General features: G+C 42.8%; 1 protein-coding gene across 2 annotated transcripts in view; it reads left to right on the top strand.

Moving 5' to 3' along the window:
• The window catches only part of PALB2 (partner and localizer of BRCA2), a 731,562-nt gene that overhangs the window by 386,521 nt on the left and 326,819 nt on the right, over positions 1-18,222 (top strand). For both annotated transcript variants that reach the window (XM_044089227.1, XM_044089226.1), the window contains exon 8: positions 15,945-16,030. In XM_044089227.1, the coding sequence (XP_043945162.1) occupies positions 15,945-16,030 (86 nt within the window). The remainder of the gene's footprint in view (positions 1-15,944; positions 16,031-18,222) is intronic.

Genomic DNA, 18,222 nt, shown 5'->3' with positions numbered 1-18,222 from the left:
TTCTAGCGCTGCAATGTTTTCTTATTATGGTTAACTATCTAGGCAGGTTCATGCCAGATTGAGCCAACTATCGGTACCACTCAGAGAGCTGACACGTAAAGATGTATCCTGGTCTTGGTTAGAGCAACACCAAAGAGTATTTGATGTCCTGAAACAGAGAATTGCTAGTCCACCAACTCTCACTTACCATGATGTTCAAAAACCAGTTACACTTTCAGGTGATGCTTTGAAATTTGATCTTGGTGCAGTCATTCTACAAGAGAATCAACCTTGTTGCATGTGCATCGAGAACTCTTTCCCAAACTGAGATGCAGTATGCCCAGATCGAGAAAGAGATTTTGGCAGTTGTGTTTGCATGTTTGAAGTTCCATGATTGTTTATGGCAGACCTGTCCAGATCAAAACAGACCACCACTCTTTAGTCACTATCTTGAAAAAGCCTATGTATTCAGCTCCAGCCCAACTGCAACGTATGATGCTGAGATTGCAAAAGTATAATTTCAGTCTTATCTACAAGAAAGCCAAACTTCTTATTCTTGGTGATACATTATCCAGATTGCCCAGAAACACCACAGAACAGCATGAGAACGAGAACCTTGATTTTGAAGTCGTGTAAGTGAGGAATTTTTCTTCCACATGTCTTGATGAGCTGAGATCACACAGCCACAGATCCAGTTTTACAAAGGCTCAACCACTTTATCAATCAAGGATGGCTGTCAAAGCAGTCTAGTTTACCTCAAGAAGTGCAACCTTCTTTTCCATACAGAGATAAGATTTTGTCTGGCAAAGGTATCATTATGAAAGGTCCGAAAGTAATTGTTCCAAAGTCCTTGCAACAAGAGTACATTACTGTCTTGCATTGTGGTCAACCAGGTACCGACTCTACCAAAAGAAGGGTGAGAGGACTAGTATTTTGGCCCTCTATGTCACAAGACATTGAGAGAGCACTTTTATCCTGTTCAGCGTGTAATAGTACGAAACCGCATAACAGAAGGAACCACTTCAGCTAAACCAGATTTCGAAACTATCTTGGTCGACAGTAGCCACGGACATTTTCAAGTGGAATGGTCAACATTATTTGGTATTAGTAGGCTCTTACTCCAACTGGTTTGAGATTGACCTAGTTCCTAATCTAGCATCCAGTACTGTCATTACTAATTCCAAAGACATGCACCTGGAGCATTTCTCCCCGGGCCTCCGCTGAAAACAGGCTCTGTGGAACCTAGTCGGACTTTCCCGTTCAACAAATGTTAAATAAATAATAAATAAAGATGAAACAACATTTTGCAGTCCATGGTAGTCCACACAAAGTTATTTCTGACAATGGCACGCAGTTTACAAGCCAACAGTTCAAAATATTTGCTGAAGAATGGGGCTGTACTCATGTCACGAGTAGCCCAGAGTACTCGCAGTCAAATGGTTTGGCAGAACGTGCAGTTCGAAGTGCAGAACAGTTACTAGAAAAGTCAAAATGACATAATAGTGATGTTTTCCTGAATCTCTTGAATCTCAGAAACGTTCCTCGTGGTAAACTTCTTGGTTCACCTGCTCAAAGACTTCTGTTGAGACAAATCAGAACCACATTACTAATCAGTAGTCAATTGTTGGTTCCATGTATCAAGAACAACAGATCAGTGAAAGCCAGTCTGTTGAAGTAATGTCTAACCCAGAAGTCCTACTACAATGAAACCAGCAAACCAATTGATGGCATTACAAGAAGAAGTGGTAAGGATGCAAACGTCGAAATGTTATGATCAGATTGGTGTCGTGAAGAATATTTGCCAGAGCTGAGATCATACATTGTGGAATCACAAGGAGCAGTCTTTAGGCAGAATTGAATGCATTTGAGACCTGTGTCCGAGCCTAGACCACACCACATAGCCTGTGAGAAAGACTCATCTCGGAGTGAGTTGTCTGGTGTTCCAATTCCAGAGGACATTCACATTCCTGTGATAAATCCAGAAGTTCCTGATATGAGTTGTGCACCACAGACTGTCCCTGTTGCTAAATTTGGTTCAGATTATTATTTTAGAAGATATGGTTACATCTCTAAACCCTGTAGCAGATATTAAGCAACTTTGACATGAACATTGTGTTTTGTTTCTAATGTATACAGTAATGCATGTTTAACTTTAATATTATTCTTACAAAGGGCAATCTTTTTAAGAGGGAAGATGTAGATCAATGTGTGTGTATGTATCTTTAAGAAGCTATCCAAGGGCTTGCACAAGTGTATAAATACTGAGCATGTGCAAGCTAGACTGTCATTTTGTAGTAAGCTGTTGAGATGTAAGCATGTATGCATGTAAGGTCTGTCTGGTAGCCGGTTCATTTGTATTTCATGATGCTGCTATCCATGCTTGTGTTTCTGTGTATTAAAGCATCTAAACAAAATACCCCGCCTGCTTGTCATCTGTGTTTGAGAGAGAGAGAGAGATGAGCGATACTCCTCTTCCTGAGGAGTTCGTGTTCTTGGAGGCCTTCGGGGTGGGCCCATCTGCATCCTGGGTGACCCCCCCCCTGGCAAATTACCTCATTGATTGGTTTCCCCCATGGAAGGAACCCAATACAAGTGAGCCCATTCCTAAATGCCTCAATTGTTTTCTGGTCCCACCGTCTGACAGGAAATGCTGGAGTAAGCGTCCTGAAGTTGATGTCATTGTGGTGGCAGTATCCACTAAGAAAGAACTAGCAGAGGAGAGAGGAGAGTACCAGTGTCCATCTGCTTGACAAGGAGTCTAGAGCATTGGAGAGGTTCGGAAAGTGCATTTATGCCTCAGCCACTTTTGTGCTGCAGTCATTAAATTATCTAGTTCATTTTACCTGACTTCAGAGAGAGCTGATCAAGGAGCTCTCAGCCTCTCTCACTGAGTCCACGCCTGTGGAGGAACTTAAAAAGATTTCTTCCAAGCTGGCCACTCTGTCATCCATTGGTAACTCCCTCAGTGAAGCTAATCTCCCGTACAGTGGAAGGTACCTCACTGGCTGCTGGTTCAGGCCTGTCCCTAAGGAGACATGCCTGGATGAGACCATGTAAAGACGTCCTTTATTAATGCTCCTTTTGATGGCTCATCACCATTTGGGTCTTCTATTAAAGAGACACTCGCCCACAGCAAAAAAGATGGGAAGACCCCTTTCTGCCATGGGAGTCAAGTTTTCTACAGCTCCGAGGTTCTTTTCGAAGAACCAGCATGGACCCAAGAAAATGTGATTCCGTAAATCTCAAGGACCTTTCCAGGACCTGCGTGGGAAGCCTTCCTTGAGGCAGAGGAGGAGGGTTTAATGGTTGACGTTGCCTTAGAGGCAGAGGTCCACAAAACCAGGGCTTCAGAGACAAGCCATATCAGTGCTCCTGAACCTGTGCCCTACTGTCCATCTCTGGAGGCAGTCAGGTGTCAACTTTCCTTGCACCTAGAAGCTTGGACACACTTGACAAACAGTTCATGAGTGCTAAACGTAATATCCAGAGGCTACTACATCCCCCCCCCAAACAACAGCAAGAAGCTCCTCAATATGCCACTCAATCAGTGAGAGCAGGCATCGCAATAAATTCAAAAATTTGTTGCAAAAAAGAGTCATCCAAGAGGTCCCGACCAAACAGAGGATTCGGAACTTACTCCTACTTTTTTTTTGGTGCCTAAAAGGACAGGAGATCTAAGACCCATACTGGATCTAAGCAATTTGAATCTTTATCTAAAGAAGTTGAGGTACTGAATACGGTTCAGTCTATTCTGCCCCTGTTACGCAAGGACGATTGGATGTGTTCAATAGATCTCAAGGATGTGTACTATCATATCAAAGTACAGGCGCTCTGAGAGATGCATGCCCTTCCGGCTGAGAGCCAATCACTTTCGTTCAGAGCACTGCCCTTTGGGCTCACCATAGTCCCCTGCATGCTCACCAAATGCATGGCAGTTTTAGCAGCTCATATGAGACTCAATGGATTCCTGGTGTTTGCCTACTAAGGCAATTGGCTCCTCACTGCCCCCATGAGGCATCAGCTTCTCTAATCCTAAGATTATCTGATTCAAATCTCACACTCCCTGGGCATCACCATAAATTTGGACAAGTCCAAATTGACTCCTGTTCAGAAACTAGAATTCATAGGAATACAGTTAAACACAAGGGCTGAAGTAGCTTCTCTCCTCCTTCACCACATTGCATCACTGAGGAATCAAGTCAGGGAAATATTGTCCTGCCCCTCCCCTCCTGCACATCTAGTCTTACAAGCTCTTGGGTCGATGTCAGCAGTGATCTTGTTTTTTTTTATTTTTTTTATTTATTTAACATTTGTTGACTGGGAAAGTCCCGGTTAGTTCCTCTGGCAAGGTTCTTTATGGAAATCCTTCAGTGGGCATTAGCAGTACAGTAGTCTATACTCTACAAACCTCTAGCTGTTCTCATTAGACTGACAGAAATCTGCAAACATCATATTCATTTGTGGATTGTCAGACAACCTCTTTTTAGGCAAATCCTTTTCTATTACTCCTCCAATAGCCACAATGACCACAGACGCTTCCCAGTTGGGGTGCGGCCATTACGAGGGAAAGATGGTCCAAGGCACATGGTCCCCTCTGGAGACCAGCATGCATATCAGTGTCCTTGAGGTGAGAGCAGTTCTTCTAATTCTGGAAGCCTTTCAGTATGCTCTCCCTCTGGGGACCATTGCAGTTCACACCAATATGGCTGTAGTCTACATCAATAAACATGTAGGAACTCATTCATATCCATTGTGCAGGGAGGCCATGAGGGTATGGGAATGGGTGATATCTTCGGACAGTTTCTGGTTGCAACTCACATTCCGGAGAAAACCAGCAAGCTGCAGGAAAGACTCAGCAGATCTATCCTGATTCCGCACGAGTGGTCCCTCAATCAGTGGCAAACATTATCTTCAATTGTTGGGGTCAGCCTTGCTGTGACCTTTTTGCTTCTCTCCTCAACAAAAAGTGCAGCGAGTTCTTCGCTCTGATCCCCCCTCCTGGGGTGTCCCAGAGGGATGGTGTGGTGCACAATTGGCCCCCGGGTCTCTTTTATACCTATCCCTCTCTTCCACTGATCATGAGGTTCCTTCAGAAAGCAAGCGGGCTGAAGAGCTTAGTCATCCTCATTTCCCCCTTCTGGACTTGACAGATATGGTTCCCCTTCCTCTGGTCTCCTCTAAAATATCCTCCATGGATACTGGACCCAAAACAGGACCTCCTCTTTCACTCCTCAGGATTGCAGCATCCCAGTCTTCATGCCGTCAAGCTGACCACATGGTTCCATAATGAAGACTGTCCAGGCTTACTTCTCTGGTCCGTAACATCATCTTAGCCTCTCAAAAACTTTCAACAAAGAAAGTCTACAACAGTAAGTGGAAAAGATTCATTGTTTGGGCTGCAAGTAAAAATATTGATCCCTTTTCAGAACCTGTCTCAGATATTTTGTTGCTACTTAGTACCCTGTTTAAGGAAGGTGCAAGTTTCTCTACTATCAAGCTTCAACTAGCCGCAATTTCTATTTTTCATACAGCTAGCCAGTCAGTCCCATTCCTTGTGTACCTTTCGATTATGCAAAGCATTTATGAAGGGTATCTTCTTGCTGAGACCTCCAACTAAAGACCCTTCCCCACCTTTGGACCTCCAACTAAAGACCCTTCTCCACCTTGGGACCTAAGTGGCGTACTGCAGAATTTGACCCAAAGACCTTTTGAGCCAGCAGTGAGTTGTGACATGAAGTTTTGTCATGGAAGACCATCTATTTTAGTAGCCATTACTCCAGCGAAAAAAGAATATCTGAACTACAGGCGTGATCTTTCAAATCTCTGTACATAATCTTTCTTAAAGATAGGGTTTCAGTACATGCAAATCCCTCCTTTATGCCTAAAGTAACCATGGAAAGCAATATTAATCAGTTTGTTCAGTTACTGGTATTTTTTCCCCCAATATTTCCAACAAAGGAGAGTACATTCTACATCTCCTTGATGTTCATAGACAACAGTATTTTTATATGCATAGAACAAAACAGCACAGGAAGGCAGACCAATTGTATATAGCCTTTTCTGGTAGGAAATTAGGTTGAATGGTGTCAAAAATCACACTGGTCAAATGGATCACTGACTGTATCACCTTCATTTAGTCTTGGAGAGGCCTAGAATTACCTCGACCTCCAAGACTGCATTCTACTAGATCTGTGGCTGCTACTTCTGCTTTTTCATCAAGGATGTCCATTGATGATGATTGTGCGGCAGCCACCTGGTCAAACAAATCACACATTTGTTGCACCCTATAAATTCGATATTGTATCTAGAAGTAAGGCTTCCTTTGGCTCAACTGTACTCCTGCACATCCTTCCATGAGGGCCACCCAGGAGTCACGTAGCTGGGGACTCTGACCCAGTTGTGAGGAAAAATGAAGAGGACAACATCAGATTAGGAAGGTATGTCTTTACCATAACTTGGCATCTGTGCTGTCCATCTTCATTCTTCTTCACTTTTCCACCTAACAATCATTCCTGCCTTATTCTCCTAGAGGATCTAAGGAAGATTGTGGGACACTTGTGTCCCAAGTCTGAATCCCGGTTACTTTTTTCTCTGTCCTATGCTTGCTATCTAATGGTGAATCAGCAAATTCGAGCTGAGGTGTGCTGGAGTTGGTGTAATGAATTATGGGTAAAGGGAGGAGCTTGAGAGTCTGATCAAAGTCTGAAAAATGTGGTCAAGTCGAATTAGAGACCCAGTCGTGAGAAAGCATGAAAGATGGACAACACAGATGCCAAGTTATGGTAAGATATAACTTTCTATTTTTCTGCATCTGTGTGAATCTATCCAACTGTGTAATTTCTTTATATCACCTCTGATTGTTTATTGTAACTAGATATTCAGTATTCTCATGTTTTCTGTTTTATTATTTATCACTAAATATTTCTGTACCTTTCATTCTGGTTGGTCTTTTAGAGAATATTTTTAACATCTTAAGAGTATGTATGCTTATTTTAGTGACACTGTGGCCACTCCTGAAAGCCTTGCTGCACTGGTCAAATTCTACCATTGTATTAGTATTAATTTTACTCAGTATAATTGGGTACCCATGTAAGAGCCTTAGAGTAGCTGACTGGTGTAAGTGTAATCACCTTATAGTCTGGGCATGGGGGCACGGCTGGTAAATCTGTGCTAGCCTTTCCCGCGCACGTGTGTGTGCGCATGTGTGTGAATAAAAAATCCAAGTGTGTGTCAGCTACTTGGAACAAGGACACAGTACTCCAAAGGGGTCAGTGTGGAGTCTTGTTTGGTGCCTGGAGAGAGAGAAAGTCCAGCCCCAGGTCTAGTGTGTGTTCCCTGTGTGCTCTTAAGGGAAATAGTGCTTGGTGCAGAGAGCTGCATCTGAAAATATTGTGTGTATCCATCCTGTCTCAGAGCGCTGGGGTCTATGTCAGTGACTGTCATTTTAGTACCCTTGGCAGGATACTTTTTGCTAGTCCTACAATGGACCCTGGCTGTTCAGTAGTTCATTCTTTACCAGCCCCTATCTGCACCTATCACACTAACCCCAGTCTGCAGAAGCTCTCTGTCTAATGGTAGATGCAATCAAACGACCTATCACTGGGCAGGTCACTCCTCCCCTCCAAAAGCCACAGTGATCATGGACGCTTCCCTGTTGGGGGGGGCATTATCAGGGAAAATATGGTCCAAGGCATTTGGTCCCAGTATGAGACCAAGCTGCATGTCAGTGTCAGAGATGAGAGCAGTCCTTCTAACCTTGCAAGCCTTTCAGGGCCTTCTTCCTCTAGGGGCTATTGCAATTCGTATAGACAACGTCAGTGGTCTGGTATATAAACAAGTAAAGAGGAATCCGATCCTACCCATTATGCAGAGAGGCTGTGAGAGTTTGAGAATGGGCGATCTCTTCAAGCCGTTTTGTTATTGCAATGCACATCCCTGAGGAAATCACAGTGCTAGCAGACAGCGTCAGCAGATCCAGTCTGACTCTTCATGAGTGGTCCCTCAATGAAGGGGTAGCAAAACAGATTTTCAGCCATTGTGGCCAACCTTGCTGCTATCATTTTGCGTCTCCCCTAAACAACAGATGCAGCATGTTCTATGCTCTGATCCCCCTGAAAGGGGAGTCACTGAGGGGTGCTCTTGTCCACAGTTGGCATCCAGGCCTCCTTTATGCTTACCCCACTCTTCCCTTGACCCCAAAGTTTCTACAGAAAGCCAGCAGGCTGAAGTGCTCAGTGATCCTCATTGCCCCTTCTGGCCTTATCAGGTATGGTTCTTCATCCTTTGGTCTCACCTGAAGTATCCCCCATGGATACTGGATCCCTATCAGGACCTCATCTCCCATACATCAGAGCATCAACAACCCAGTCTCCATACACTCAAGTTGACCCCATGGTTACTCTAATTCCAGTGATTATAAGAAAGTCCAGGTTAGCTTCCCCAGTAGGAGACATATTCTTGGCTTCTCAGAAAGCTTCCACAAAAAAGGTCTACAACAGTAAGTGGAAAAGATTCATGTTTTGGGCTTCAAAGGAGAATATTGATCCATTTACAACTCCTATGTCCGCTATTCTCTTTTTTCTGAGTCCACTTTTTCATAACAGCAGCAGTTTCTCTACCATTAAGTTACAGCTGGCTGGCATTTCTAATTTTCATTCAGGAAAGGGATCTTCTAATTCCTCGTCGACATTATGCAAGGCTTTTATGAGGAGTATTTTTCTGCTAAGGCCTCCAGTAAAAGACCCTTCTCTCTCTTGGGATCTTACAATTGTCCTTTAAGGCCTCACTCAAAAACTTTTTGAAACAGCTGATAGTTGTGACTTGAAATTTCTTTCATGGAAGACTATATTCTTGGTAGCAATCACGTCAGCCAAGAGAGTGTCTGAACTGCAAACCTTGTCAGCCAAACCTTCTTTCATCATTTTTCAGAAAGACAGAGTTTTCCTAAGAACTACTCCATTTTTTTGCCTAAAGTAGCAACAGAATCCAACATTAACCAGTCCATTTAGTTGTTGGTTTTCTTTCCAAGTTATTCAAATAAAGAAGAATATATGTTACATCTTCTCGATGTTCACAGATAGTTGCTTTTCTGTCTGCACAGGGCAAAAGAAGTACAGAAAATCTGATCAACTCTTTGTATCCTTTTCTACTAAATGTTTGGACAAGCAGTATTCAAGATCACCCTGACTAAATATGGTAATGGATTGCATTTCTACCATTTATGCCCAAAAAGGTGTTGATTTATGTCACCATCTAAAGCCCACTTGACTAGATCCATGGCCACTTCTTAAGCTTTTCTGCCGGAACAACGATTGATGAAATATGTGCTGCAGCCACTTGGTATAAGACTCGTACGTTTGTCTCTCATTATAAATTGGACATTGTCTCCTGAAGCAGGACATCCTTCGGCTCAACAGTGCTCCAGCATATGCTTCCTTTGGGGCCACCCAGGAGTTACATAGCTGGGGACCCAACAGTGAGAAAGAATGAAAAGGGCAACATCAGATATGGAAGTTATGTACTTATCATAACTTGGCATCTGTGTTGTCCAATTTCATTCTTCTTCTCTTCTCTCCCATCCATCCCTAGCCTTGGTATCTTCGCAAAGTTACCTAGAGGAAATTGGAACCCATAAATTCATGGCTAGGGTCCCAGAAACTGTTGATCTGTTCTATTTCTTCCTGGTAATATTGCCTGTTAGGGCAGCAAACTTGATCTGAGGAGTTAGGGAAGGTATGATGCATTATGGGAAAGGGAGGAACTCAAGACTCTGATCCTGAAGTCTTGTGAATACGACCAAATCAGATCCATGGTTGGATCCGAAAACCCCAACAGTGAGGAAGAATGAAAATGGACAACACAGATGTCAAGTTATAGTAAGTACATGACTTCTATTTTCCTTCTTTCAAATTCTCCTTCCTCTGGCCTCTGTAACAGCTAGGGATTTTCTGAGAGCTCTGGAGTTTATGGCATCCGCCATCCCTATCCTCCCTCTGGCCAAACTCTACATGAGATAGTTTCAGTGGTTTTTGAAGTCAGTTTGGCTTCAACATGTGCATCCCCTAGAATTTGTAGATCCTCTTCTACCTTGTTGCAAGAAGGAACTTCACTGGTGGATCCAGCAGTTGTCTCTAAATCCAGGGCTCTCTTTTTATCTCCCTCTTCCCTCTTAGGAGTTGTTCACAGACTCTTCAGACATGGGATGGGGAACAGCTTTTGGCTCCCTAAAGGTACAAAGGGTGTGGTCACCTTGTCAACAGAAAGAGCACATCAATGTCAAAGAGATGAGAGCTGTTTTGCTGGCGCTTCAGGCTTTTATCCTCTTTCCTTCCCAGGACCTCTCAAGGTATTTACAGACAGTACCACAGTGATGTGATATGTAAACAAATGGAGGGGACAAGATCTTATCTTCTTTACCAGTTGGCACTCTTAGTGTGGGATGTTACTATCCACTGTCAAGTGACTCTTAAGATAGTTTCCATTCCCTCAGGTCAAACCATTTGTGGCAGAAACTTTGAGCAGGTCCTTAACTCAATCTCACTAATGTATGCTTCACATGGATGTGTTTGTGGACATTGTCCTCCAGTGGGGTACTCCTCAGATAGATCTTATTGCCTCCCCTCTGAACAGACAACTTCCTCTTTTTTGTGCCAGAGTCCCAGATCCTCCCAGGTTTCTTGTAAAGGGATAATGTTCTTCATGTTTCACTGTTACAGTCATTACATTTGGGTAATCTGCTGGCAGGTAGCCCTCAGTCGGCCTGATTAACAAAGTTTTGGGTCCTGTGTCGGTTGCTGTCCCTTCTTCCATGATGTCAGGTCGTCAGGGGTATAAAACATGCAGCTGACGCCATTACATCAGTCTTTCTTGCCGCACGGTGCCCGAAGCAGAAGCAGTTCGCAAGTGCTAGTCAGCAGACTCCTGAAATTTTCGTATTCGAGTTTCAGAACCGAAGTCTTCAACTAAACGCTAAGTACCCCGTTGGGGAAACTTTTTCTTGCTCCTTACCGATGTCAGTAAAAGTTAATAATTGCATTACTTGTGGGAAGCAAATACCTCATAAGGATTTTCATTTGTACTGTATTCCTTGCCTAGGCCCCGAACACAACGTGCCTTGCTGTCGGTTTTGTGCTAAAATTAATCAATGCACGATTAAACGTCTGTATATTTTTGCTTCTAAGTATTTTGGCTCAAGATTTAATTATCCAGAAATGTCGTTGGTTAGCAATCTGACTACCGGAATACCTAAAAAACGCAAAGAAAAAGACAGAGACAGGCCGTCGAGGTCCAAAACCGACGACGCTTCTCCTAAGCCAGTCGCCGGTTTGCTGGTACTCAGTGAGGTACTTTTGCAGCCCCTGACACTCGCTACTTCTGATTCTCAGGCCTCTACTAAGACCCATTCGGAGTCCGGTATGCAGCGAGATGCTTCAATTATGGAACCCGCGGATGTCTCTACCTTAGATGGATCCGGAGCCGCTGTGCAGGCACCGGCTTCTGAGGGTGTTTTCAGGCCTACAGATTTGTATATTAGACCGACGCCATCTTCAAAACTAAGGCCAAAATCTAAATCTATGGCTAAAAAAACAACGCCTGGGCCACATGTGCAGGCCCCTATGCCTAAAAAACAAATGATCAAAATGGCTGAAGATTTAATTACTCTGATCAGGGGTAGCCAACCCCCTCCTTCTAAGAGGCCTAGGCAAGACATTGACTATGAATCTTCTGAACAGGATTCTATTTCTTCTGACTCTTCTAATGAACAGGATTTGTCTATTCCTACTTATGAGGACTCTGATGCAGAAGATTCCATTCCTTCTGCTTCTCCCCCTGAGGATTTTTCTTTTGGGAAATCTTTACGTACTTGAAGGGAACATTTCCACTGGGAAAGTCAGGATTTCTCTGAATCTAAAGAGAGACTTAGGGATTTTCTTCTTCTTCCTCAGCATAGGCCTTTGGCCATACCCTCCTGTTCTAGACATTGTTGATGATGTTTTTTTTCAGAATCTAGTATAACTCCTGATTCTCTGCCTCCAGCTCCCTTGTAAGCCAGACAGATACTACAGGGTTCCTGACTCCCACAAATTCCTTTTCAAAAATCCTATTGCTGACCCTGAAAGCATTTCTCAGGGTCCCAAGGGCATGAAGGCCTCTACTGCTAAAAATCCTACCCCTTCTGATAGAGATTCCAGGGCCCTGGATAGATGGGGTAAGAAGATTTACACGTCTGCAACCTTGGCAGTCAGGACTTTAAACTGTCAATTTCATATGCTTAAATATCAACAGCATATCATGGGACTACGTAAACAGAAAATTATGTTAATTTCTGACTGTGTGGAAAATAAAGATTTGCAGGATTTATTACATTCAGCTGAACAAGTCGGAAAACATGCTTTGCAATGTGGTTTTGATTCCTTGGAGGCCTCTTGCAGGGCTGCTGTAACTGGATCTGTGCTAAGAAGGCATGCTTGGCTCAAAGAGCAAACTCTGCCTGACCATGTTAAAGCAAAATTTTTGGATACCTATACTTTTGGCAGGGAGCCCATCATTACCAGTTCAGAACACTACCCTTTGGTCTCACCACAACCTCCAGGGTGTTCACCAAATGCATGACAGCCGTAGCAGCTCATCTGAGACTGCTGAGATTCAAAGTATTTCCATATCTAGACTGGCTCCTGACAGCTCCAAACAAGCGTCAACTGATACAAGCAAGGGGCTGTTTACTCCAGCTGTGCTTCCGTCTGGTAATATCAGTTACAGCAAATCTCAAGTTATACCGACTCAGAGTTTGGAATTCATCGGTGCTCACTTGGATAGAACAACCCAAACAGCTTCTCTTCCTCTCTCTTGAATAGAATCCATCCAATTCCAAGTCAAGAAAATAATTCAAAATTCTTCCCTTCCAGCATGTCTGATACTTCAGCCCTTGGGATCCATGGCAGTGGCAATTACCCTCATTCCGCTTGTCAGGTTCCATATGAGAATACTTTAATGGACACTTGCCCTCAATGGTCTGTTCTCCAACACCCATTATCCATGCCAGTCACGATTACTCAAGGGTGCAAGAATTACCTTCTATGGCAGATCCACTCCAGTCAACTTCACAAAGACCGTCTTTTTGTTCTGTCAGCCCAAGGCCACAGTGACCACAGATGCCTGTCAGGGTGGGTTGGACATTTCCCGAGGTGGACATCCAAGTTACATGGTCTCCCAAGGAGGCCAAGGTGCATATCAATATCTCGTAGATGAGAACCGTCTTCCAAGCATTGCAGGTCTTTCAAGACACTCTTTCAGTTGGGACTATTGCGATCCAGATGGACCGAATGTCAGTAGACTGGTACATCAACAAGCAGGGGGAACCAGACGTTACCCTTTTTGTCAAGAAGCTATGAGAGTATGGTATTGGTCAATCTCTTCCAACTGCTTTCTGATAGCAACGCACATCCTGGGGAAATTCAGCGTGATTGCAGACAAGTTGAGCAGGTCCTCCTAATGCCTCACCAGTGGTCTCTCAATATCAGTGTGGCAGAGAGAATATTCCATCAGTGGGACTAACCATGCTGCGAATTATTTGCCTCTCCCCTCAGCAATAAATGCAGCAAGTTCTTTGCCCTGATCTCCCCACGTGAGGAGACACCAAGAGATGCTTTAATTCATGCTTAGCCCTTCGGTCTCCTTTATGCCTATTCGCTATTATCCCAAAATTTCTACAGAAAGCATCTTGAGTGAGGCCATTTCCAGCTTTAATCTGGGGAGTAAATAATTCAGCTTTAGCTTTTTCTAAGGTTTGTAATGCCTTTCTAAGAGGAAACTTTTACTGAGACCTCCTTTAAAGGATCCTACCCCTCCTTGGGATTTGAACATCATACTTCAGACCTTGACTCAACCACCCACCCACCCCCTCCAGCCTTCGGCTAAATGTGATCTAACATTTTTGACCTAGAAAACTACTTTCTCAGTTGCTATTACATCTGACAGAAGAGTGTCAGAACTTCAAGTATTCAGCAGGTTTCTGTGAGGACTAATCCTACCTTCTTACCTAAAGTGGTTTCTGAATCCAGTATTAATCAAGTCATTAGTCTTCCAGTGTTCTTTCCAAATTTTTTGAACAAAGGCATATGTTACATTTGTTAGATGTACACAGACAATTACATTTCTATAGAAGCACAACACGATTACATTTCTATGTTCACAGAACCAAAGATCTAAGAAAGTCCAAACAATTTTATTTCATTTTCTGATTCAAAACTGGGTAAACCAGTATCTAAAGTTGCTATGGTTAAATGGTATTGTATTATCTTTGTTTATGAAAAAGTGGGCTTACCCTTGCCAAAACCAACCAGAGCCCACTCCACTAGGTCTATGGCAACTTCATCAGCCTTTTTATCGAGAACTTCCTTGGATGATATTTGTGCAGCTGCAATTTGGACAAATCCTCACTTTTATTGCTCATTATAAACTGGATGTGGTCTCTAGGGGAAGAGCAGCCTTTGGTTCAGCAGTGCTCTGAAATATCCATCCTTAAGAGGATTTAGGTAGCTGGGGACTTTGTTCCAACAGTTGAGAAATGAATGAAATTTGACATCATCAGATTGAAAAGTTATGTACTCACCATAACGTTCTGTCTGTGTTGACCATTTTCATTCTTACTCAATTTCCCATTGACCTACCCTCTCCTTTCTTTCCTACTCCTAGTGAGATTGAAGAGTTTTGGAGGGACATCTGTTCCTAGTTTGAGCTACAGCTTCCATTCTTTTACTATTTCTTTCTGCTTTTTTAGCCTTATGGGCAGCAAACAATATCTGAGGTATGTTAGGTTGGTGGGACATTGTGGGTAAAGGAAGGAGCTAGAGAGTTCAGGATTCTACGGTCTGGAAGAAGCGGCCCAGTCTGATCAGAGGGTCAGAGCCAAACCCAACAGTCGAGGAAGAAAGAAAATGGGCAACACAGTTGGAACGTTATGGTGAGTACATAACTTTTTATTTTTGCTGGGTGTTTCTTATAACAATGCGTTTTCAGTACTATGTTCTTGAAAGAAATAAAACTATTTTTGTGCAGGTATGGCATAAGGAACAACTGTTCACAGGTGCAAAAGAATGTGATAATGTTTGATTTCTGCAGGTATGTGTTGCAGGCCTGCAGTGTGAACAACTTACACATTCAGAGAGAAATGTGAATGTTGATATATGTGTGATGCTTCTGAGATTTGCCATTGCTTTTTTCTTAATCTGCGATTTTAAAACACTAATTTGTCTGATGCACTTCGGATTATTAGAGGCTGTCCATCTGCCTTCTAGCTGTGCATTTCAACATAGAGACAAAATAATTAAGTAGAAAGAATGTATAAAAACTGGAGAAGTGTTCTGAAAACTGTTTAACCGCATATCTACCTCAGGGGTTGTGTTAGCACAAGGGGCTTATATATAAAATATAAAATGTAATTTCTTAGTCAAACTATACTTTCAGCTTTAAGGTTTGATACGGATTTTTTGTTGGCATTCTACATTTTGGCCTTAAATTTAAGGAGGAATGACGTCAAATTCAGAGCTGAAATCATAGAGTGCCAAGACTGAACCCAACTGTAGCTGTTGGGCATGTTCCACAGTAGCATGCATGCTGCTGAGTAATCTATACTGCCAGACATAAGTCAAGCTAGTTGATATCAATTGTATGCTGGCAAAAGACTGCATACTTAAAGGTGAAGGTGAGAACAGTCCTGTACATGAGAGTCCCAGAACAGAGTTTGTCAGTGTTCCTTGTACTGGACCATGGGTTTTGAGGCCATAGTTTAGTACTCTCATCCATAATTTTTCATAATAGATTTTTCCAACTGGTGGCTGGATTGATCCAAAAGCAAGCAAGATATAGTCCTCCCCAAGGAAGCGTAATTTCTTGTAATATAGTGGACCTGAGGACATTTATTTCGTGTATAATGTACGGTAATTTTCTTCCGTTTAATTTTTCAGGTTCCTATTGTGCAGATAGTCTCAATGCCTGATACTACAGGTCTCATATCTGTGGCGCTTGGGCAACTGAAAATTGAAGAGATTAGGTATGTTTGTGTGACATTAATTTGTGTTGTATGTTTTCTTGCCATTTAAATGCAGTACGAAATATTTTAATTATGCAGTGTCAAACAAGAAAATGAATGACAGCAGAACAGAAAGTGTCTAATAGTAACTATAAAGTTAATGGGTGAGGAGTGGTTACACTTAATGCAAGTAAACAGTGGATTCGGAAAAAAATACATGACTGTCAGAGAAGAAAATGAGCAAGGATGTACTGTGCATTGAGGGAGTATTATACAATTACTCCAGGGGAGTAGGGTGGATAAGGAAACATTACATTTCCGGGTACTACAGAAGAGTTGGATAAGTAACAACAATATCACTGAGGATGCTTCTTGTGGGGGGGGGGGTCCTTTGATTAGATTCCTTAGCAATTTTTTTGGAAGATTAGCTGTGTGCAACCATGGGTCAGCTAGTCAAGATCACATAACCCACTAGCCCACAAGTTCTTTACTATTCTTACATTTTGAGTCATGATCTTAATTTTCATCATTGAGGCTCTGTGTTCACTAGCTCCACAAAAGTTCACAAATTTTCCCTCAGATTACCAGCTAAGACCTGCACCAGCATTGTCTGCACTGTCTTGTAGAGGAACTTTATTTCAAGTGCTGCCATAAGTATCAGAATTTCAACCTTGACACTTGATGTTGAAAATAAGTTGATGGCCTCCATTGCAGCCCAGAGGGATTGTGGCATTTGAGATTCCTGTGTGTCAGGATCAGCCGGAAGATTCATTGTGTACCTGTAGGCATCTGTAAAGACTATTGCCATGAGGAACTAGACCGTAGAGGATAGGTTCCAGCCTAGTTTCCCTGAATGTTAGTCTGTTTACAGAACTTCAGGACTCCACAGGTGGTTTACTTATCCTCCGCTATCCAAATTTATTGTGGTATCAGTCCTCTGCTTCGCCATGTAACACAGGGCCTGGCAGATACACAACCCTGGTTACCACATTGGTGATTGAATCACAAGGTACTGGCTTACCCTATCCCCCAGTTGACCATCCAGAACTTGAGGCAGATGTTCTTAATCCCTTAATTATGAGATGTTTTGTGTCACCTTCTCGAAAGTTACAGTATCAATACAGAGTTGTCCCCTGCTATGACTTCTTTGCAGCCTAGCAAGACCTGTCAACTTCAGTTGGGGAAGGGTCCTTTGGATTGCCCCCTGTCAGAGCTTGCACATCAAGGCCTAGATATTAAGGAAATATTTTGTGTCTAGTGGGTACCTAAGTCACTGATACAATATAGCATTTTTAAGGAATATAGCCTGATGCCAGCGCCAAGCTAATAGTCTTGCTTTGTCCAGAATGGGCATTATACACTTTGTTGATGAGTCCAATCATAAACCCATGCAAAGAGATAATTGCTGTTTTCAGGACTCTTGCTTTCAGGCTGCTGTGAAAAGTCTGAAGCACTTGATGGCTTTTGTCTCTGAAATGGACTAAGATTCCTCCTTTGGGGAGACTTTAAGCTTCATTAAGGTCCAACAGGAAATGCTAACCCCAAAACTTTGTACCCCTTCTCTCAAAAAAAAATGATTGGTTGTGTATCTGAGGAAAGAGGCAGAAGAGTCCTAGGGCATACCTTCTGTGGAAACAGTTAACCTGGATGCAATTTTTGAAACTTGGAGGAACCCTGACAATCCTACTGTGTCTCTTAAAAGACAGGTCTCTAACATAAGAGAAGGGAGTCCATTACCAAGCATATTCATACCTAGTCCACTGTATCCCTTTGGGTCTAGCACAGGTCCCAGAGATTGTATCATTGTCCCACCATGATGCCTATCAAGATGTCAAAAGCTGCTTTACTAGACGAGGAAAGGGATTTCACTTATCTGCATATAGGTCACAGGCCTTCTTGGTGAGTCAGGCTCTGGAAGACCTTAAATGACCTCCTTAAATTCAGGCTCAAAGATTTTATGTAGACCTTGCCTACAACTTTTGTAGTGGGTTTCATTATAGCCAACTGCAGTTTTAATCTGAGACTTTGGGAAGAGCTAGAGGTTCAGGCATATTGCTGTACAGAATGGCATGGTTGAGGTTGTTGTCTTCCCTTAAGGAGGAGCTCTGAAAAAGTATTCTGGGTGTTCGTATTAAAGAGGAAGAGCTGTTTGGTCAGGCCTCACACAATACCTGCCTGACGACTTCTTAAAGGAGTAAGTATGCCTTCACAAC

This window comes from Protopterus annectens, chromosome 12.part0 (assembly GCF_019279795.1).
Source record: "Protopterus annectens isolate FY-2018-M chromosome 12.part0, PAN1.0, whole genome shotgun sequence".
Taxonomy (NCBI): domain Eukaryota; kingdom Metazoa; phylum Chordata; order Ceratodontiformes; family Protopteridae; genus Protopterus; species Protopterus annectens.
The sequence above is the reverse complement of the archived record's forward strand: the minus strand, read 5'-3'. Positions and strand labels throughout refer to the sequence as shown.